At 44.6% G+C, this 22,921-nt stretch overlaps 1 protein-coding gene across 1 annotated transcript; it reads right to left on the minus strand.

The window, feature by feature from the left end:
- Positions 1–11,562: 11,562 nt before the first annotated feature.
- Positions 11,563–22,556, minus strand: S100A10 (S100 calcium binding protein A10). Its single transcript, XM_043458668.1, has 3 exons — positions 22,402–22,556; positions 15,333–15,485; positions 11,563–11,973 (listed from the first exon to the last, which is right to left on the minus strand). The coding sequence occupies exons 2-3, from the start codon at positions 15,462–15,464 to the stop codon at positions 11,812–11,814; spliced, it is 294 nt and encodes a 97-aa protein (XP_043314603.1). The 5' UTR covers positions 15,465–15,485; positions 22,402–22,556; the 3' UTR covers positions 11,563–11,811.
- Positions 22,557–22,921: the final 365 nt, after the last annotated feature.

The following is a 22,921-nucleotide window of genomic DNA, read 5'->3' on the forward strand; positions in this document are numbered from 1 at the left end:
GTGCTAGTGGTAAAGAATCAGCCTGCCAGTGCAGAAGATGCAAGAGACACAGCTTCGATCCCTGGGTTGGGAAGATCCCCTGGAGTAGGAAGTGGCAACTACTCCAGTATTCTTGCCTGGAAAATTCTATGGACAGAAGAGCCTGGTAGGCTACAGTCCACGGGGCCACAAAGAATTGGACATGACTGAGCACACATAGAATGAAGAGAAAATTAGACTTGATTCTCAGATCTGTTTTTCTGACTTCTTCCCTGTCTTAGTTTGACTAGAGATATAAACTTTGGAATCAGACTTAGTATGAATCACAGCTCAACCACTTAAAAAGCTGTGTGATCATGGACAAATTACTTAACTTCTCTGCCACTCAGTTTCTTCATCGGTGATGTGGGGACAATAATAATACTCAACTCAAAGAGTTGCTGTGAGGATTAAGTGAGACAAAACATTTTAAGAGCTCAGCAGAATGCCTGGCCAGTAGAAATTGGGCAATCAGTTCAGTTCAGTTGCTCAGTCGTGTCTGACTCTTTGCAGCCCCATGAATCGCAGCGTGCCAGGCCTCCCTGTCCATCACCAACTCCCGGAGTTTACTCAAACTCATGCCCATCGAGTCGGTGATGCCATCCAGCCATCTCATCCTCTGTCGTCCCCTTCTCCTCCTGCCCCCAATCCCTCCCAGCATCAGGGTCTTTTCCAATGAGTCAACACTTCACATGAGGTGGCCAAAGTATTGGAGTTTCAGCTTCAGCATCAGTCCTTCCAATGAACACCCAAGACTCATCTCCTTTAAGATGGACTGGTTGGATCTCCTTGCAGTCCAAGGGACTCTCAAGAGTCTTCTCCAACACCACAGTTCAAAAGCATCAATTCTTCAGGGCTCAGCTTTCTTCACAGTCCAATTCTCACATCCATACATGACCACTGGAAAAACCATAGCCTTGACCAGACGGACCTTTGTTGGCAAAGTAGTGTGTCTGCTTTTTTTTTTTGTATGTGAATATTTATATTAATATTATTTATTTATTTTTTTGAAGAATGATATTTTGTTTTATTTACCCATTTCATTGTTCTTTCTTTCTTTTTTTATTTTTTAATTTAAATGATTTATTTATTTTACTTTACAACATTGTATTGGTTTTGCCATACATTGACTTGAATCAGCTATGGGTGTACATGTGTTCCCCATCCTTAACCCCCCTCCCACCTCCCTCCCCGTCCCATCCCTCTGGGTCATCCCAGTGCACCAGCCCTGAGCATCCAGTATCATGCATCGAACCTGGACTGGTGGTTCGTTTCACATATGATAATTTACATGTTTCAGTGCCATTTTCCCATATCATCCTGCCCTTGCCCTCTCCCACAGAGTCCAAAAGACTGTTCAATACATCTGTGTCTCTCTTGCTGTCTTGCATACAGGGTTATCATTACCATCTTTCTAAATTCCATATATATGCATTAGTATACTGTATTGGTGTTTTTCTTTCTGGCTTACTTCACTCTGTATAATAGGCTCCAGCTTTACCCACCTCATTAGAACTGATTCAAATGTATTCTTTTTAATGGCTGAGTAATATTCCATTGTATATGTACCACAGCTTTTTTATCCATTCATCTGCTGATGGGCATGTCTCTGCTTTTTAATGTGCTATCTAGGTTGGTCATAACTTTCCTTCCAAGGAGTAAGCGTCTTTTAATTTCATGGCTGCAATCACCATCTGCAGTGATTTTGGAGCCCAGAAAAATAAAATCTGACACTGCTTCCACTGTTTCCCCATCTATTTCCCATGAAGTGACGGGACCAGATGCCATGATCTTAGTTTTCTGAATGTTGAGTTTTAAGCCAACTTTTTCACTCTCCTCTTTCACTTTCATCAAGAGGCGTTTTAGTTCCTCTTCACTTTCTGCCATAAGGGTGGTGTCATCTGCATATCTGAGGTTATTGATATTTCTCCCGGCAACCTTGATTCCAGCTTGTACTTCTTCCAGCCCAGCGTTTCTCATGATGTACTCTGCATAGAAGTTAAATAAGCAGGGTGACAATATACAGCCTTGACGTACTCCTTTTCCTATTTTGAACCAGTCTGTTGTTCCATATCCAGTTCTAACTGTTGCTTCTTGACCTGCATATAGGTTTCTCAAGAGGCAGGTCACGTGGTCTGCTATGCCCATCTCTTTCAGAATTTTCCACAGTTTATTGTGATCCACACAGTCAAAGGCTTTGGCATAGTCAATAAAGCAGAAATAGATGTTTTTCTGGAACTCTCTTGCTTTTTTGATGACCCAGCAGATGTTGGCAATTTGATCTCTGGTTCCTCTGCCTTTTCTAAAACCAGCTTGAACATCTGGAAGTTCTCGGTTCACGTATTGCTGAAACCTGGCTTGGAGAATTTTGAGCATTACTTTAGTAGCGTGTGAGATGAGTGCAATTGTGTGGTAGTTTGAGCATTCTTTGGGATTGCCTTTCTTTGGGATTGGAATGAAAACTGACCTTCCCAGTCCTGTGGCCACTGCTGAGTTTTCCAAATTTGTTGGCATATTGAGTGCAGCACTTTCACAGCATCATCTTTAAAGATTTAAAATAGCTCAACTGGAATTCCATCACCTCCACTAGCTTTGTGATGCTTTCTAAGGCCCACTTGACTTCACATTCCAGGATGTCTGGCTCTAGGTGAGAGATCACACCATTGTGATTATCTGGGTCATGAAGATCTTTTTTGTACAGTTCTTCTGTGTATTCTTGCCACCTCTTCTTAATAACTTCTGCTTCTGTTAGGTCCATACTATTTCTGTCCTTTATCGAGCCCATCTTTGTATGAAATGTTCCCTTGGTATCTCTAATTTTCTTGAAGAGATCTCTAGTCTTTCCCATTCTGTTGTTTTCCTCATGGATGTGAGAATTGGACCATAAATTCTTAGAATTTCCATATGGATGTGAGAGTTGGACCATAAAGAAAGCTGAACACCAAAGAATTTATGCTTTTGAACTGTGGTGTTGGAGAAGACTCTTGAGAGTCCCTTGGACTGCAAGGAGATCCAACCAGTCCATCCTAAAGGAGATCAGTCCTGGGTGTTCATAGGAAGGACTGATGTTGAAGATGAAATGCCAATACTTTGGCCACCTGATGTGAAGAGCTGACTCATTTGAAAAGACCCTGAATTGTCTAGTGGTTTTCCCTACTTTCTTCAATTTAAGTCTGAATTTGGCAATAAGGAGTGGTACCTTTTCTTATCAATGAGTTATAAAGTTGACAATAACAGGCAGGATTTGGGCTCAGTTTTACTTGACTCCAGAGCCCCCAAATTAAGTACTGTATCAAGTACCTCCCAAACGTTCTCATCACAGCCTTCTCATCATCAAGCCCCTCCCCCAGGTTTCTGGGGTGTTGTCAATGGACCGCTCAATCTTCTGTCCACTTAAGCAGTTCCTTTGCCCCTTCCTCTTGCTGTTCCCACTATGATGAGTAGTCAGTGATGAAAAGGCAGAACCAGACTGAGAGTTGGAGGCCAGTGAAGGAGAGATAAGAAGACGAAACATAGTTGATGAAGTGTAAATGGAAGGCATAGGAGTAGCCAAGGTTACACACCTGACCCCCATGTTGCTGACAGATCCCAGCAGGAAATGTGCAAAGCCGATGGGCTAATGCCAGGTCCAAGTAAGGATGTGGTTTAGACAGATGCTTCTATATAATGATTCATTGTAACTGGGCTTCTTTTGAAAGTCTGCCACCCTAGCCCCCAGCCCCAATGGGTTAAGCTTGCATAGATTTTGAAGGTGCGTCTAATACTTCTATCTTCTATCCATTTAAATCAGTCATTGAGTTCTGTTGCATTTTTATTCATTTATTTGGCTGTGTCAGGTCTTAGCTGTGGAGCACAGGTTCTTCATTGTAGAGAAGACCTTAGTATCCTGACCAGGGATTGAACCCTTGTCCTCTGCACTGGAAGGCAGATTGTTAACCACTGGACCACCAGGGAAGTCCTGAGTCCTGTTACATTTTTAAAAGACTTTGTGTGTGTGTGTTCTGGCCCCTCAATCTGCCATCTGAGAATGGCTGGAGGGGGTGGTGCTCCCTGGGAAGCTGCAGTCATTTAGAAGGTCCTAGATTTTACAGGGTGGTCTGAGAAAACATAGATTAGGGAGAATCTATATTAAGGAAGGAAGTCAGAGTTGTTATCATGCAGAGTGTGAGTTTGCCCCAGTCCTAAAGCTGGAGCAGGCCATAAATAAGAGCATAAACAAAGAGGTCAGACATGGGGGAGATGGGAGATTGATGAGCCTGGAGGATTAGGGCAAATGGTGGAGGTCTAATGACAGAAGGGGTGTAAACATCTGAAAGATTGCCATGTGGAGGGGTTTGTATTACTTGGGGTGAGCCTGGCTGCTCAACATAGATTTCTCAAGCAAGTCCTCCAAAGTGCTGGTCATAGCAGAGGAAAGTGAACACCTGTGTGTGTGTGTGTCTGTGTGTGTGTTGGGATGGTATCCAAAAAGAGCAGCCAAAGGAACACCCTGTAGAAGGAAATTTTCTTAGAAGTCCTGTGTTTTACAATGATGCTCTGTTTTAATATTTAAAAAAATTTAAATGACACCATTAAGTAAAGTGGGCATTCCAGAAGAGTGCTCCCTACTTAAGCTATGACATATAAAGTTTTTTTGACCATGTTGTGTGGCATGTGGGATCTTAGTTCCCCAACCAAGTATCAAACTTGTGTCCCCTGCAGTGGAATCATGGAGTGGAATCATGGCTAACCACTGGGCCACTAGGAAAGTCCCTAAACTATAACTTGAAGAAACTTTGTCATTTACCTTCACCCAAAATCCCTGGCCATAGTGTGAAGAAGCACAGGTTAAGGTTAAAAGTGAAAAGTGAAAGTATTAGTCACTCAGTTGTGTCCGACTCTTTGTGATGCCATGGACTATAGCCCACTGGGCTCCTCTGTCCATGGAATTTTTCAGGCAAGAATACTGGGTTGGGTAGCCATTTCCTCCTCCATGGGATCTCCCCCACCCAGGGATCAAACAGGGGTCTCCTGCATTGTCCTTAACGGATCCTAATTACCTGCTGTTCACTATGTGTATACAGTGTGAAGAGTGGCTTTTGAAGAATAAATTCTTCTTCAATTCCAATACCCATCCTCGCTTTTGATGACCTTCTGTCTATGTGCATCCACCTCATTCTTACATTCCTGCCTCAAGTATCCTAGTTTTACTCCTTAACTTTTCTTACTCTGATTATTACAATATGCACTTCACACCTTAAAAAAATAATATTAAGCTTTGATTATTGCAACAATACAGGTTTACTAAAGATAGGAAAGTTCTTTGAAATATTTTTTAAAAGCAGAGAATTTTATTAATTCTTTGTATCTCTACATGGACTCAAGTTCTAATGATGCAAAAGAACACATAAATATTTTCCTTCCCAGTTCCTTTTCTGCTGGCCATCCTGTTCTTTCTGGAAAGCATGCAGTTTCATCAGTTTCTTGTATATTCTTTTAGGATATGTTTTTTGCATATTTAGGTAGTTGTATGCATATGTTCTCCCCTGTTATTTCTCCACAAATGGTTGTTTAAGAGACATATAGACAGACGACGCACATTGTTCTGTACTTTTTCACTCCAATGCTGTGTCTTGGAGACCATTCCACACCAGCATGTTGAGATCTTCCTCAGTTTTTCGTGACAGTCCAGTGAGTAGTAGACTATTCATCAGCAGGTCTCTGGTCTCTCCCACATCTGTCATTTGTGTCACATCACTTGTGCGGAAATACCACTCACTTGTTCTCCTACCTTGATCAATCCTACCAGCGACCCCCAACCCCGTCAGCAGTGCGGAGGTCCATGCGCTGCTCCATCTGACAGCACTCCCGTCCCAGGTCACGACCCTGCCAGGCTTCTCGGTGTTCCTTCTTGCCTTTTCCTCATTTTCTGTGTCCTCCTCTCTGCTCTTCCCAGCCTCCCTTGCTTCAAACAGATCTTCCTCTCAGACCTTTCTGGCCAAAGTGCTTCCTCCATGAAACCCCTAGCCCTCAGAGCTAACCACCGAATCTGCCTGCAGTGCAGGAGACACAAGAGACACAGGTTCGAGCTGTGACTCCAGTATTCTTGCCTGGAAAACCCCATGGCCAGAGGAGCCTGGTGGGCTACAGTCCAAAGGGCTGCAAACAGTCGGACATGACTGAGGGCCTAAGAACACAGCACACACACACTGTCTTGTTGCTGTGATATGAACAGCACTTGCCCCACCAATCTGTAAACTCTGTAGGCAGTGACCACATTTTCTTTGTCATTTACTATTTCCTGCAGTGCTTTAAATCACATTGTTGAAAGGAAATTTCAATATTTGTAAAATTTGTAAGAAGGTCAAGAAACTGGGCTCTGTGCGCGCTGACTCATCCAGGATGGGGTAGGGCAGAATAGAGTGCTCCCTGCAGAGACCAAAGCTGAATCATCTCCCTCCTCCTTCTAGAAAAACAGGCTTGAGGCTAAGTGCTATTAATGCTCATCAGAGTCTTGATGGATGTGCCTAGAAGAGCTTGAAAGGAACAGGCTGAACCTTTGCAGGAAGAACCCACAATGCAAGGTCTAGTCATTGATTAGCTGCTGTGCCTAATGTGACAAATAGGATTTTTACATTGAGCAGCACAAGTTCTGTGTCCGGAGAGTTAATTGGTATTATTTTTCCACTTTTGGTATTCAATCTTATTGAAAGGATGATGTAAAAATGTTAAAACTTTAATAACAGGCTATTTTTACTTCTATATAACCTCTTCCATACTTTGCCCTAAAAATATATTGGATAGCTGCAGTCAGAGTGAACATACCATTTTTCAGATAAATGGGAATTTTGGTGGGACACAAGGTGACTTCATGTTCTATGGAGGTGGCTTTCTTACCCAGACCTTATGACTCCATCATCTTGATCATCTCCCTCTCTTAGTTTTGGTTTCCCAGGTGGCTCAGTAGTAAAAACAAACAAACAAACAATAATACGCCTGCCAGTTCAGGAGACATAGGAAATGTGGGTTTGATCTCTGGGTTGGGAAGATCCCCTGCAGAAGGAAATGGTAACCCACTCCAGTATTCTTGCCAGGACAATCCCATGAACAGAGGAGCCTGGTAGGCTATAGTCTATGGGGTTGCAAAGAGTCAGACATGAATAAGCACACAACGCTCACTCACTCACACTCTTGGTTTTGGCATGGCATGTCAGAGCTCAATTTTTTTTCCCTTCCTCCTCGGTTCTCAGAGCTAGAGAAAGATAAATAAGAATCCCCACTCTGCTTTATCTTTTGTAAACTGGAATGTGACTGGAATGTGAGAGCTGGAGGAAAGTGGAACATTCACAAGAACACATTTTCTGCTGATTACCTCCTTTTAAAAAAGAGGCTCATCTCTGTCTCCCAAAGGAGTAGAAATAACTCAGACCTTAGATTTGTGGAGTTTTTGATCCAGTGACCTCACCCACTGTACTTCTCATATCATTTAGTATTTCCCAGTTGTCATTCACTTATCACTCCCTACCTTCCCGGTGCTACCTATGTACTTTCTCACGTGATACACTCCATTCTAGGCCTGCTGGACTATGCACGGCCTCCTCGGTGTTTGGATGTTTCTTTGTGCTATCATTGCCATGTCTGGAGATGCAACAGAAGGAGTGGTTAAAACCTTAGATGGTCTAGATTCAAATTCTGTCTCCACCACTAATCAGTTTGGTATCCTGGTCAAACCCCCTGTAAAGTAATAGCACCTGCCTCATAAGTTGAGAGGTGTGTGTGTGTATGTGTGTGTGTGCTTGGTCATGTCTGGCTCTTTGCAATCTCATGGACTGTAGCCCGCCAGGTTCCTCTGTCCGTGGGATTTCCCAGGCAAGAATACTGGAGTGGGTTGCCATTTCCTTCTCCAGGGGATCTTCCCAACCCAGGGATCACAATGAGTTAATATTTATAAAGCACTAGAACAGAGCCTGGGTTGTAGTAAGAATGTTATTATCCAAATTTCTTCTAATATTTGAAGACCAGATAAGATCCTACCTCTTATGCAAAACCCTTCTCTGACTAATCTTGCCGAGCCCACAATGATCTCTTACTCCTTTGAATATTATAACATGTGTGATATTTAATTTACTGAAACAGCACCTTGATACAGCTGCAGAATAAAAAGGAAGGAAGAGAAAGGAAGGAAGGAAGGAAGGAAGTAGGACAACACCTGAGTTCAAATCTTGACATTGTAACTTACTGTGGGACTCTGAGGGAGTTACTTGAGTCTTGGTTTTTCCATCTGTGAAATGGCTATTTAATACCTTAACAGGGTTATTATGAGGGCTAAGTAAGATAATGCTTGAGAAGTATCTCATACACATCTTGACTCATGGTAGATCCTCAATAAATACACATGCTCTTTTTAAAAATATTATTCCAGATTATAAAAGTAGAATTGTAGAAAATTTAGGTAATGTAGCAGGGTATAGAGAGGAAAGTTGAAATAACCTCATAAACTTCTTTCTGGAGACAACAATTTCCCTAGCCAGTAACTCCTACCTTGGAAACTAAAACACAGGTGGGTATATTTCCTTTGGTCTTTTTCTGTGAGTGTGTGCTGACACACATATGTTAAAAAGGGAACAATTCCATTATATACCAGTTTTATTGTCTGCTTTACTTTACATAGGCAATTCTCCAACTTATTTAGTATTCTTCAGCCATGGTTTTCCTGAGTCATATCATATTCTGTATACATCTATACTTATTTAACCAAAACTGTATCGCTGGATGTGGAGGTTATATTGGGGTTTTAACTAAAAAATGCTGCATTATATACCTTTGCATGTGAATTTTTTCACTATCTTTGATTACTTTGTTATGAGAAATGCTTAAGAATAGAAATATTGGATCCAAGAAAACACATCAGCAGATCCTGGTGCCTACTGCCAACTTTTGCCTCTTCTAGAATATGTATAAATTACATTCTTACCAAAAGTGACCAAGGGTGTCCATCACATCTCACCTCTGCCAATCTTTAACTTTTTGTCTGTTTCATCTGTTTACTTTAACCCAATTATAATCTCCCTGAGCAGGCCATGCTGCTTCTTTGTATCCACCACAGAACATTTTCTGGTGTCCTTCAGGTAGTAGCCCTCATGAGTATTTGCCAAATGACTGAATTTTATTCACAACTATTCCTCTGTGGTTAAAGAGCCAAAGGAGGTACTGGAACAATCACTTTCAGATTGGTCAAATTGAGAGAGAGGTTTATATACTCGCCCTTGGTCTCCCACTGAGATGAGTAGAAAAGTATTAAATCACAGGTAATTGGCTCATGATCAGGAGCTAAGAGAGAACATGAGGTATTTTTCAGGGTCAGCTCTGCAGCATGTTTGAAACTGGCTTTCTGTACTGCTATCCATTCTTCCCTCACAACTGGGTGTGGAGAGGGGCGGGATCTGCTTTTACAGCTTTGCTGTGTGGCAGAATGAGGGGAATTTTCCAGATAGTTCCTCTTGATGGCTGTTGGCACAGTTGCAGCTTCGCCTCTGGGAGCCATCAGGCTGTGGCTCCGAAAGCCTGGACAGCTGTTTCAGCAGGTCAGATTGTGGGAGCCCTGTGTTTTCGTTGGCATGGAGAGCCATGTAGGATTTCAAACCATGAATACCCTTAACATTTTCCCTGTCCTGGCTTTGAGTAGTGGGGCTAAAGTGAGGAAAACAGTTATTGTCTCTTTTCCCTTCCAGTCCTCTCCTCATCAACACACACCCCAAATATAGTGACCCAGATGATTTCCTGCCACTTTTCTGAATGCCAGAGTTTCTGAGGCCATCTTCTGGGAATAATGCGTTCCTTTAGAGATTTTTTTGAACCTACAAATCCACTGTGAAGAAGAATGATACCTCCTCTCCCAGCCCCAGAGCCCTGTCTGCTGGCATAGTTCTCTTTTTAGGTAAAGAGGCTTAGAGTGTGAAAGCTTGCTATGGATTTGGGGACATCTAAGCCCATAGTATCTCTGTGCTAGTTTCACCTGCCCGTTTGCAAACTGAACGCGTTTTACAATGCCCAGTGAACAGTTGCCCCCAGAGGCAAGTGGTATAAACCGAAAGGGTAAATCCAGGCTGATACACATTCTCATGGAGAGTTTGCTTTCCTGGGAAGGGCCAGTGTGATTCTGTATTCCCTGTAGCTCTCAGAGGTCTTAGAGCAAGTATCTTTAAACTACAGGTTGGAAGACTTCTCTTAGAATTAAGAATTGTCACTGTGGTAGGTGTAGTGGACTAGCAGGCCAACTCCTAGTGTGTAGAGGTTGGAAAATATAAAGCTTTATTTCCCGGACTCCCTTGCAGTTTGGGTTTTGATGGGATTGAGGTTCTGCTAATTAGATCCACTTCTTTTGATACTTGGATGTGGGAACCAAGTCACGTGTGGGAAGAGCCATATGTGGTACTGTGGAGCCATGGTCGTGTGGTTCTGGAGCTGCTAGCTTTAGCAACGGTGTCCCAACTCAGCAGGCAGCTTCCTGAGCTAAGCAGCTCCCTTGGTGGCCCCGATCTATGGCATGGATTCGGGGGAATCACTCCTGGAGTCAATTCCTTAGCTAGCCAACTCCCCCCTTCCATTTAATATTTGTAGTAAACCCCTCTTTGTAAACCTGCTGACATAACTCTGTAGCTGCAAAGCTATCCATTGTCTTATCTTGTTCATTTATTGGCTGAGACAAAATAAAATGTTGGAATTTGATCTTTGACCTTGATTTTATTACAGATATCCTTTCACCAAAGATAGTTTTGGACTATTCTGTTCCCTTTTACATGCATTTCCTGGTGATAGTGGATGACCTTATGTTGAACTTTTCCCCAGAATTATGTTGATTGAACTGTTTAATTGGTACAATTTCATGTGTCAATTCATACCTTATCTTTCCGTAAAGAGTATTATATTATTAATAAGTATAGCTATTTAATAATAGCTATGGAATGCATATCTGCTGAAGCTTGTAACAGACACAGAAAGGACTGGGAGAAACACTTTGCTGTTTATCAAGACATAAGTACTGGTATTTCAATTTCAACAAAACAGCACTACCCTATTATATAAATCATGGTTACGTTAATTCTTGACATCACAATACAATCATGGCATCTCATGACAACTCAAAAAATGTTAATATGATATTGTTCCTGAGGTTTCACACTAGTGTCTGATTTTAATCAGTTGTCTTATGGACTTATTTTTACCCTAGTTTGCTGAAACGTTGCTATGAAAAATGGACTAAAGATATTTCAGGCATACAGGGCGCTGGTTGGAAAGGCACTGATTTAACTGGGCAGGACTATGCCCAGAAATTATAAAGTTGGAATATATTCCTGAAGGGTGTTCTTTTAATCCTTGAATGTTTTGTCCTTCAGCTAGACACAGCTATAGGGCAGGTCAATTTGAGAAGTTAGACTGCAAGCCTGAGTAGAGAATGCTTTCTCATCTTGCAGGTTCTGTGGAAAGAGCTCTTCGTTATGCTAGATGCTCAAGGACATGTAGGAAAAAGCATTTCTGAAGAAGGAATGAGCATTCTGTCTGCAATTCAGAACTAAAAAAGGGATTTGTTTATTGAGAGCAAGAGGATGCAAGCAATATAAAAATCAAAAGCTTATCTGGCTTTAATTGACTTTTCTTTCTCTGCTTCTCAAAATGGAGTTGGATTTTATTTGTACATTTTCTATGGGTCCCATCTGCTCAGAAATCCTTATACAGGGGAAGCTGTGGGGCAGATTCCTTAAGTGACCCTTTATAAGAATTCTTATCAGGGTGGGAGTAATTGCTCAATGCTGCCTACTTCTTCCCCTTCTGCTTCATGTGTACTACAAAATAGTCATTGCATGCGATGGTGAGCCCAGCGATTAGCGAAAAGAAGCTCTGGAAGCCCACTTTGCCATCTCGACACTGGTCCAGGTCCTTCATTATTTTGTCCACGGCCAGAGGGTCTTTTTGATTCTGAAAAAAAAGAATAGAAGCAAGAACCGTCAGTCAGTGGTTGCAGTGACGAGCTTCTTTGTTCTGCTGAGTACTCTATGTATAATCTCCTCATTATTTGAATTCTTGCTTTAGATCACAATGATATTTGGAGGTCTTCTAAATGTACTTCTCTGCTTTGAGAAAGCATTTCAGTAAATTCATATTTATTGCAGACTAGGAAAGAGGTTTCCATGGCATTCTTTTGTGTAACTCAGGGACTAGAAACAGTCTATTTCTAGAAAGAGGAGATACAGTGCTAGAGAAGGGAGATCTACGACTCTGAATTCTCAGTCCACTTAAAGTCTGACCTGCTTTACTCACAGCCCAACTGTTACCACAATTTTTTTTCCTTTTAATTTTTTTTAATTGGAGGATAACTGCTTTTCACTATTGTGTTGGCCTCTGCCACACAAATTATTTGGAAGGTATGGACCATGGAGTTAAGCGTTAGTTGCTTAGTTGTGTTCAACTCTTCCCAACGCCATGGACTGCAGCCCGCCAGGCTTCTCTGTCCATGGAATACTCCAGGCAAGAATACTGGGGTGGGTGGCCATTCTCTTCTCTAGGGGATCTTCCTGACCCAGGTATTGAACCTGGGTCTCCTGCATTGCAAGCAGACTCTTAACCATCTGAGCCATCAGGGAAGTCTGTTACCACAGTTTTAAAATTTATATTCTCTTAACAAATTTTCATTCCTTATAGCATGGTCAAGTCCTTAAAAAAGAAACTCCTATGAAAGACCTCATGAGATTACTTTGGGAGTAAATTTCAGATCTTTGTCCTGTGGATTTTGAAGCAATGCTAATGATACCCTGGGATGGGTTAGATTTAAAGAGGACAGGCAGTTGGTCCTCTCTTGTTGGCACAGCTGAGGCCAACCTAGTGTGACTTAATATCATATTAGCCAGGTGAATAAGTGACTTCACACACCTTGGTGGACCTTCATGTAACAGCTAAGAACTGAGGCTGGACTTGCTGCAGAGTGTCTCTAAAATCACTTCTGTTTTTAATGAGTTGGCCAATCCATGTCATCCTATACTCTTTGCTGGATGTTTTACACTGGATATGTTTCAAAAGTAGTACATGTGATGGAGACATAAAGCTTCCCACAACTCTCAATGCCTTAGCACAAATGCATGGAACTGGAATGAACAGGTAAGATCCCCTTTGTTTTCCCTTTTCCCTTGCTTTCATGGGTGACTGGTTTAATCACTCCTTTTCATTGTGTTCATGCTTAGAAGTGGGAAAGTGTAGTTTCTCCTGTAGGGTCCATGCCATCAACCAGAAGTAAACATGGCCATTTACAGGTGTTAAAGGGTTCAGGGGGACTTTCCTGGTGGTCCAGTGGTTAAGACTCTATGCTTCCAATGCAGGAGGGTGGGTTTGATCCCTATTTAGGGAAGTAAGTTCCCACATGCTGTGTGGTACAACTGGGGGAAAAAAAAAAAAAAAACAACCACATTAAGGGCTCAGGGTAAAGCATTTATGAATCCTGTTGACTGCATACTTGAGTAAGGGAACTGACACACACTGTCTCAAGTGTGCTGGATGTTTATATAAACTGTGCTCAGAAAGCCTTTAACGTAAGCAGCATGCCCTAAGCATACAACTATAACCTGTCTATGCAGCTACCTCCCTCTTTTGGTGGGTTTCAGTTAATTCTGGCCTCAACCCCAGCTTCCTGGCTGTGGTCACAAGCAGTGCAATTTGGATAACATAAGGGATCAGATTTAGAAACAAAACGCTGTCAACGTAGCCACTGTGGGTGTGCCTGGAATAATGACCCCATGCTTAGAATAAATTGTACTGCCATGTTCAGAACTGTGTTGAACACTTTATGTTTATCAAACCACAAAGCCTTTAGGAAGGGTCTTTGTCTCAGGTGATAGTCATCCTGGCTTCTAACTTATGTAACAGCACAATTAAGGAGTGTTTAGAAGTAGACTGAGAGCATCTTTGTGTGATGGGCAGGTTTACAATGAGCACATTTTGTCCTTGAATTTTATGCTTGCCTAGAAGGATCACAGAAAGTGAAAGTGGTCTCGGAGATGATCATGTCCAGCCTCTCATTTTAGAGAGGGCCTGAATTGAGGCACAGAAAGCTGAAGCAACCTTCCCAGTGTTAATTAGGGTCCTGGTCTGGGTTTGTATCACAGAACTGTAAGAAAGCAGAGCAACAGTGTCCTCTAACTCATTCTAGGATGGCACTGTGATAAGTGCAGCTCTAAGATACAAGTTAAATGATTTCTATCTGTTTATTTGACTGATATTGATAACCCTATAAATCATCATGTACTATAATACCTTATGTTTACTGGGTCAGGAGTTAGGGGCTTAACTACTGCTGTTTACTATGCAGATGACAAGAGGCAGGACTCTGCCTTTTACCATCTCCTCCCCAGTGGTTCAGATGGTAAAGAATCTGCCTGCAATGCAGGAGTCACAGGTTCAATCCCTGGGTCAGGAAGATCCTGAAGATCCCTCCAGGGGAAGTTCGTCCCCTGGAGACAGTCATGGCAACCACTCCAGTATTCTTGCCTGGAGAATTCCATGGACAGAGGAGCCTGGTAGGTTACAGTCCATGAGGTCACAAAGGGTTGGACACAGTTGAGTGACTAACACTTTCACTTTCCCTTCACCCTTTAGAGGCTAATGCAGTGTTCCACACCACGTACAGTACTGATCCCTTTAAGTGACTCTGGTTGTAGCAGGCAGAGAAGGGTTTGCATTTCAATCTAGTAGCGCAGGCATAAACTCAAACTGTGCTCCTGTGTTCTCATAGCATCATCAATGTGAAAAGCAGATTGTTCTGGAGCGATGCTTGGCTCTCATTCAGCAGACACTTGACACCATTCGTTTAGAGTAGTGTTGGAAAAAAGTTTGAAAGTCTTTATCTAAAGGAATTTAATTTAAGAAGGGACATAAGTGGATGTGACTAGGACGGAGCACCTCCAATGCCAGGTTTATGGACCTGAGGGCAACAAGGCAACCTGGATGATTACTCTGGTGAAAGACCTCTTTCCCGCAATTCTGTCTCAATGGACACAGTGAGTCCAGATGGAATCCTTCAGCACCTCGTATTGTGGTGATTTGTGTGTAGTCTCATTTCATTTCCAAGCTGTTAAGTTCCTTAAGAGCAGGGGCTCTGTCTTCTTTACTGTCTGTTTCCTCCCATAGTATCTTACAGACAGGAGGCACTCAATGACGTTTAATAACTAAATGAATGAAAACACCTTTCTAGTAGTGACTTCCACAGGGAAGGGCTAGAAAGAGGAAGGGAAAGGGAACAGGGCCCATAAGCATGACGACTGATTCTTTCTGAGCCTTTCAACACTTACTTCCAAAAATCCAGGGAACTCCTTTTCCATCAGTACTCTCAGGTCTTCCTTTGTTAAGTAACCTTTATCACCAGCAAATTTGTGAAATGTGAACATCATGGTTTCCATGGCGTGTTCCATTTGAGACGGCATTTTGGTGAAGTCTGTTGAAACCTGTTAAAGGATGTAAAGAAACAATCTACATTAACTTTATAAAAATTTTATTCATTTATTTATTTGGCTGTATTGGGTCTCAGTTGCCGCAGGCAGGCTCTAGAGCACACAGGCGCAGTAGCTGTAGACCCACACGGTGTAGTTGCCCCAAGGCTACGTTAAGTGACAGGAATTACCAGTCTTTTGAAAATGACTGGAAGAGCTCATCCATTCAGTCCTTTTCCAATTCACCCCAGGTCTGGGGCCTTCCTCCTGCTGATGGAAACAGGCGCTTCAGGTATTGGTGCTCTGAATGAGGGATTTTATCTAGTTGCCTGCTAAGCTTGCATAATGAAGAATAAAAACTCTGATCATCTGGAAAAGCAAGATCAGTGCCCCTTTGTGTAACTGACAAAGCACCTACGGAGAGAACAGATGTTTCACCACTTCTCTTGGTGGCGGCGGTGGCGGGCACTGGTAAATGGGACTCTTCCATGTGGATATGGCTGAATACCAACACCCACAGTCAAGCCTGATTAATAAAGGAACTTCAACCCTCCAAGCTTCACTAGGTAACCTTCTTTGGTCTCATTCTAAGGTTTAGAAATCTGCTTAAAAATGAATTTCATCTTCTGAGCACTTTTTTGTGTGTGTGTGTGTGTGCGCGCCACACAGCATGGCTTGTGGGACCTGTGTTCCCCAGCCAGGGATTGAACCCAGGCCACTTCAGTGAAAGTGAGGAACCCTAACCACTGGATCACCAGGGAATTCCTGGTATTCTTTACTAAAGTTCTGAACTTGTTATTGATCGTAACAAAGTCATTTGCATCTTTGGTAGTAAAATCAGTTGCCCTACCCAAATACAAGCTACCCAAAGCCTTGAGAAGGAACACGTAACAGAATATACTAATCATTTTGGGGATCTGATATATTTTTGGCATCACTAGACAGAAGAGCTACTCTCACAGTCTGAGGTGCAGTGGGAAAGGAAGAGCTTTTCATTGTGAATAGCTTAAAGAAAAGGATTTGTCAGGTCATTATATTCAGGTATAATATAATCTGGGGGCATTTGTCTCATCAAGGCCCAATGCCTGGTGCTTAAGAGGAGCCCAGTGAATTTTGCTTAATTGGAAGGCATGCTTCAGCAAAAACAGAGTAGCTTTGGCTTACACCAACTAAAATCACTACTGGATAGGAAATAGATGAAATTGAATTGAGACTAATATACCACTCGGAAAAAAAAAAGTCAGGAATTGGTTTAGAGTAGCAGTCCCCAAACGTTTTGGCACCAGGGACTGGTTTTGTGCAAGACAGTTTTTCCACAGATGGGGAAGGAGAATGGGGGATGATTTCAAGATGATTCAAGAGCATTACATTTATTGTGCACTTTATTTCTAATCTAATGCCATCACTGATCTGACAGGAGGTACTGGTCCACAGTCCCAGCAGACAGGGACCCGTGGTTTAGAGCAGTGGTTGAAGGGGAGGCTGGGCATCTTCTCCTGAAGAGTCTCAATAGGAACTGGAGACATGCATTCATTCTGGTTCCTGTTGCTGACATATGCATATTCAACACAGATCCCTAAATGCTATCTTTTACTGAGGAGAAGGTGGAGCTGGTGAACACGAGGATTGAGCAATTACACTTTGAGTTGAAAGTTCTACCCCTTAATCCCCAGAAAAGTACAGGAATCAGCATGCCAAAGAATGTGCTACTCTAGAGAATGCTATAAGCCAGAATCTGGATGATTCATCTGAAAGACTTCTCATGGAGAGAGCAACAAATCCAAGGTCCACTGTGCGATGAATTCCAGAGGACTCACATCCTTTCCCCTCTCTCCTGACACGGCCAGTATCTGGCTTCACATGGCAGGGGCTTAGAGGGAGTCACCCTCGCCTGGATTGGCTCTGCAAGTCCAGCAACATAAGAGATAACTAAGAGAACTCAACTGAGTGAGTCACCTTTGGGAGGAGACTGTGGCATCCCACTTCAGTTCTGAAATATCTCAGGAAAGGAGTCGGCCACCACAGAGGTTTAAAAATACCTGTGCCCAAGCTCTACGGCCAGAGCACTTCACAGTCAATGCCCAAAGATCTCAGAAACTGATCTGGCTGTGGGACACCTCGTTCACTTTCTTCACAGGGCGGAACAGAAGGAAAATGCACTGCAAAGCCAGAGAAGTAAGAAGGGGAATGCAGCATGAAAAGGACCCCTAAGGCAGGAAACAGGCTACTTCAGGAACTTCCAAGAAATACAGGTTGTAAGATAAGGAAGTCCTGGCCACCCTTGAATACCTTCTTCAAGAGAGTGAGACCCGTCTTCCTGGAGTGAGCAGTCAGGTCTCAGGACACTCCAAACCCAGCCAGGGATGGTCTGCGCTTACTATGCACTGTGGGAGCTTTTCTGCCCCCACTGGATCCCCCTCTGCTGTTTACTTAGCACGTGGGCTGCGGCCACAGCAGCCAGCACAGACTCCGTTTGTTCCCTAGTGCTTGTACTCAGTAGGCAAGTCACGTTCAACTCTTTGCGACCCTGTAGACTACAGTCTGCCAAGCTCTGTGTCCAAGGGATTCTCCAGGCAAGAATACTGGAGTAGGTTGCCATTTCCTTATCCAGGGGATCTTCCCCACCCAGGGACTGAACCTGCATCTCCTGCATCGGTAGGTGGTTTCTTTACCATTTGAGTCACCTGGGGAGCCCGTTTGTTCGGTAGACCTTCTGCAATGAGAATGCAGAACAGGGGCTACTCGGGAGATCTAAGGTTGTGGAAGCAGAAATAGGTTTGAAAATCAGAGATGACCACCCTCTTCATCAGTAACCAGGGCTCCTGAGGGCACGGGCCGGGGCTAGGAGCAAGTCATTAGGTTTTGAAGGTGAAGCCAGCACACTGATTTTAGAGTAAGATGAAGGAAAAGGGGAAGGTGTGATGAACACTATTCTCTTGGCTAGTGGATGGACCCTCCAGTTCTTCCAGAGTGTGGTGGTTGCCCTACTGAGCCAGCCTGCCAGGCCCTCCCATCTTGGGCGTGGCTTACCCGGGCTGGGCAGATGGATTGGTTCCTAAAGCAGCAGTTCAGGAACTTGATCTTTCCATCACTGCCTCTGCCCCGCCGCCGTGTCCCGTTCTCCAGCCACCTGATGAGAGCTCCACCCCCAGGTAGGGGTGGTACTCTAGCTTCTGGCTCGGAAACACTTCTACTGGATGGCCTTGGGCTGAGAGGCAGCGGCATCCTGTTCCCCAGACAACCTACTGCCATTTCATCATTTATCTGCCTCTCCATCCTCGATTTAAGTTCTTATAGGGTAAGGGCCATTATTCTGTTCTGTCTAGAAACCACTAAATATAGTGGTATAGTGTTGCTAACGAGCGAATGAATGAATCAAGCAATTCCCTTGGCTGGAGCTGAGGTGCAGGTGTGATTGCCCAGGTCTGGGCTGAAACCCTGGCCACTGGAGCAGAGTGGGAGGTGAGGGCTGAGAAGGGGCTGGGAAGGGCCTGGAAAGGGGCAGTCAATGAATGAACAGTAGCATACATTCCATAGTGTAGGAGAAAACGGTGTGTCCTGCTAAACAGATCTGGTCACCCAACACTTTTTCTCTAGTTTTGGCTTATCCCTCTTTATTGCTCTCTCACTGTGAGCTCCACAAGCTCTAACTGCCTCATTGTTGGTCACTCACGTTTTTACTGAAATCATTTTGTTGTGACGTCTGTGTTTCTCCTATACAGGTCTGAAGAGTGGATGCTCACATATGTTTCTTTGTGTAACTGTCTCTTCAGAAAAGAATTCTGGGCTCTACAAATTTAATTACAGTGGTGGGAATTCGATTTTTGCTGTACCTACACTGAACACCTACTTTGCATGACTAGGCTCGTGCAGGCCCCATCTCCACAGCCCCCACCCCCATGGTGCTTGACTTTGGGGAGTTCACCAGCTAAGGTCATACTGTTTAAAAATATGTCCTGAATTCAAGTTAACTGTGCTCTGTGTCTTTCTCCACTAAACTGTGGGCTCCAGGAGCAGAGTCCTAGAAGCTAGCACCCTGCCCTCAGAGTCTGCTCAATGAATCAGTAAGAAGGAAATTGACAATAATAGAAATTTTGATCCTTCTGGAAGTAGCAGGGAAGTAGGAGTCCTCCTTAGAAAAGTGTCTGCTCCTAAGCAATATCAAATGTTTGCTCTGGACCCATGCCCAGATCCAGGCCATAATTTCAAAAAGGAGATTTCTAAAGAGCAAGAAGTCTGATCTCTTCTGTCTTATCCATACCCTAGTTTTCTTACAGCCCACCCAGAAAACAATTGGCAGAATGTTAGTAAAAACAAACATGTTATCTAAAATGTGTTTTAGGTGTCCTTCTTTTTGACGATTTTAAAAAGAAAAAAAAAGGGGGTGGGGGATGGGATCGGGAATTGAACCCCAAAGGCATTCTTGAATTTAATCCCTAAAGGGAATTCAGAAAAAGTGAGTTGAGGCAATGGATCTAATCCAGGCTTTCTCTCCCATCTTTCACCAAACACAAAATTTTCCCATTAAGAAAATGAGCAGCAAAAGAAGAGTTCCAGATACAATCCAACAGGAAGAACTCTGAAGCCTTCTCTACCCTAACAGAGTACATCCAATTTTCCGTGAAGAGTTGTCAGGTCTATCAGCCAGAACTGGCAAACAATAGCCATTGTGACAACAGCTATTAAATCCATTGTTGGATTAGGTGGTAGTTATTTAATAAAGGGCTAGGAAGTGCTGAAAATTGTTAAAAATAAATTCATTCTTTTTGCTTTTGATGTGAGATTCCTAAATTGTTGAGTCCCAGAAAAATGAGAAGCTTAAGACTCTAAAAAGATCAGCTTTCCTAGCAGGCTGAGTGCTAATCTACACTTTATATCTCTGAAAGGATTCCATTGTTTCCTTCAACTTTAAAAGACTGGACTGGATCAAGGCCATACCAAGTGGGTAGTGCCCTAAAAAAGTTGCAGGGTTAGAGCTGTCCGTGGAAAGCAAAGAGGCACTCAGTCTCAGCTCCACCCAGCCCAAGGCCTGACCTCACTGGAGAGTAGCTGCTGGAGAGGTTGGCCAGGTGCCAGACATGGGAGGAAAGGGGGCCATCTGATGTTGTACGCGGGAAAAGCCGGGCAAGAGCATCACCTAGAAATCAGGGTGCTTTATGCCCAGTAGACCGTCAAGAAAATCTGAAGAACCAAAATAAGAATCTCCAAATGGTGGATTAAGGACCGCAGTGAAGAAAGTAGCTTCTGGCTGTCAAGGGAGGAATACATCACTTGGAAGAGATGATTAAATAGAAACTGGACAGGAATCTGTGGGGGCAGGGCTGATGAAGAAATTTCAGATGAGTTATGAACTCATTCCTGCCCTAATGCCTGGCATCACCTTTTGCAATTTGATGAAACACGCCGGAGGCAAAGATCACTGACAGGGTATTTCTGTGGGCCTGGCCTCACCTGAAGGGCAGGATATAAGTCCACTGCTGCAGGTTGAAACTCATGCTGTAGGGGAAAAAGAATCTGCAGCAACTGCAGACCTCTCAATGGGAAGCGCTACCTCCCAAATAAAGCTGAGGCAGCCTGCCAGTGGGCATCCAGGCCAATAACCCTGCAGCTGAAACGCCATGACCCTACCAATCTAACATGTCCTCAACCACAGTTCAGTCAAGAAACCTCTCCTTCAGATGGCCGGCCTGTCTGGGTGTGACTCATTTCCTCTTGGAAAGTGCCCTCTAAAATGGCACAGTTCCCCTTTTCCTTCAGGGAGTGTTCTGTCTGAACCATCTGCAGAGAGAGTCTGGAACCATCCAGGCCACACCCACATGGTCTCACAACTGAGTCACAGGCTTCCACTAGGAGAAGCCGGGAGCCCTTTGTGCTAACCACGCCCTGCAGAAACCTCAAGGGAGGGATGCGGGTGGGCTTAACGTATTCCAGAGTCTGGCCCAGGCCCCGTGGTGCCTGGCACAGGGCTAGCTGCTCTGCTGGCCCCTCCACCCCCGCCCAACAAGGCAGATTCCCGGTTTCAGTTAGGTGGAGACCGCCCGAGGCTGGAGAGCGCGGTATTCAGGTCTGGGGCGAAGCACCAGACCTCTGCCAGGCTCAAATTGTGTCCAGGTACCAACAGCTCATTGTACTGGGCCAGGTTAATCTGGGGTGTTAGATCCTTCATTAAACTTGCTCTTCCTCTATCTCTGTATAGTTCCACTTGTTTAACTAAAATAGCAAGAAGGGAACCCTTTCACTTCAAAACCCACTTCAGTGGTGGCTACCCCCCACCCCCTCAGCAAAACTGTGTTATAAGGAAAAAAAATAGGATCTTCTTCCCTCCGTTGGTAGAGAGAAACTTCTCGTCTAGCAGAGAAATAACAGGAAGCCCAACCTTGAAGCTTGGAGGAGAGGCACAGAGGGGTGTCCTTTAGGGAAAGAACCCGCCAACCCTCTCCGAGTCTGCACGGACCGTCCAGCTAGAAAGAGGCTATGAACATCTGGACAGAAGTCAGCCTGCAGCCGGAGCCCACAAAGAAACAAGCCGGCCAGGACAGGGGGCCAGAAACAGGGAGTCGGTAACTGGGGAGACTAGTCAAAAAGCAGGAAGGGGTCTAAGGAAAGATACACCAAAAAGTAGGAGAGAGCAGACCCCGGGGCACCGACACCGAAGTACTAGTAAAGGCCAAGTGCTCCTTCCTCCGGGGGTCTGGGGGGTCGCGCCGGGGAGGGACAGGGGAGGTGCTCGCCCAGCTGGGGTGTGGCCCAGAGCTGGGGGAGAGGACACCCCCACACGCCCAGCAGACGCCCGACCACCACCATCGTCCCACCCCCACACCTGGGATGCCCGGCGAAGACCGCCTGGCCCGCGGGAGCCGCCGATGTGGGGATTTCCCCGGGCGCGGGATGTGGGGCCGGGGACCGCCCGGGACCGGCGGGCAGGACTCACCTTGGCAGGAGGCGCAGCGGGGACGCTCGGCTGGGGACGCGCGGCCAGTGAGCACAGCGCCGCGGGCAGGGCGCCTTAGTACGTGGGGATGGGGGGGCGGGGGGAGGCAGGAGGAGCCTGGGCGGGTGTCAGGGCCTCGGCTCACCCCACCTCTTCCCCTCCCTCCTCTTCCTGCCCGCCTCCCTCTCCCCCCGCCACACTCACACCCCGGGCGCAGCGCACACACCCTTCTCTCGCTATGCGGAGTAGCCTCGCTTCAGGCCTCCACCCGCCCCCAGAGAGAACGAGATTGTAAACTCTTCCTACTCAAATGCTCTCGAATATTTTCGTGCCCTTCCTCTCGGGTTTGCTTTTAGCGAGTAAGTGTGGAAATCAAAGAATCCAGTCGCCCTGCGGGTGGGGCGCGCTGGCCCAGAACCGGATTGTAAGCTCCTCGTCTGTAAACTACAGGTCTAGGAATTATTTTCTAGATGATATTGTAGGGAGGGGCACCTGGAGTCCTTAAAACCGCGAAGGAGTC

This window comes from Cervus canadensis, chromosome 2, assembly GCF_019320065.1.
Source record: "Cervus canadensis isolate Bull #8, Minnesota chromosome 2, ASM1932006v1, whole genome shotgun sequence".
NCBI classification, from domain to species: domain Eukaryota; kingdom Metazoa; phylum Chordata; class Mammalia; order Artiodactyla; family Cervidae; genus Cervus; species Cervus canadensis.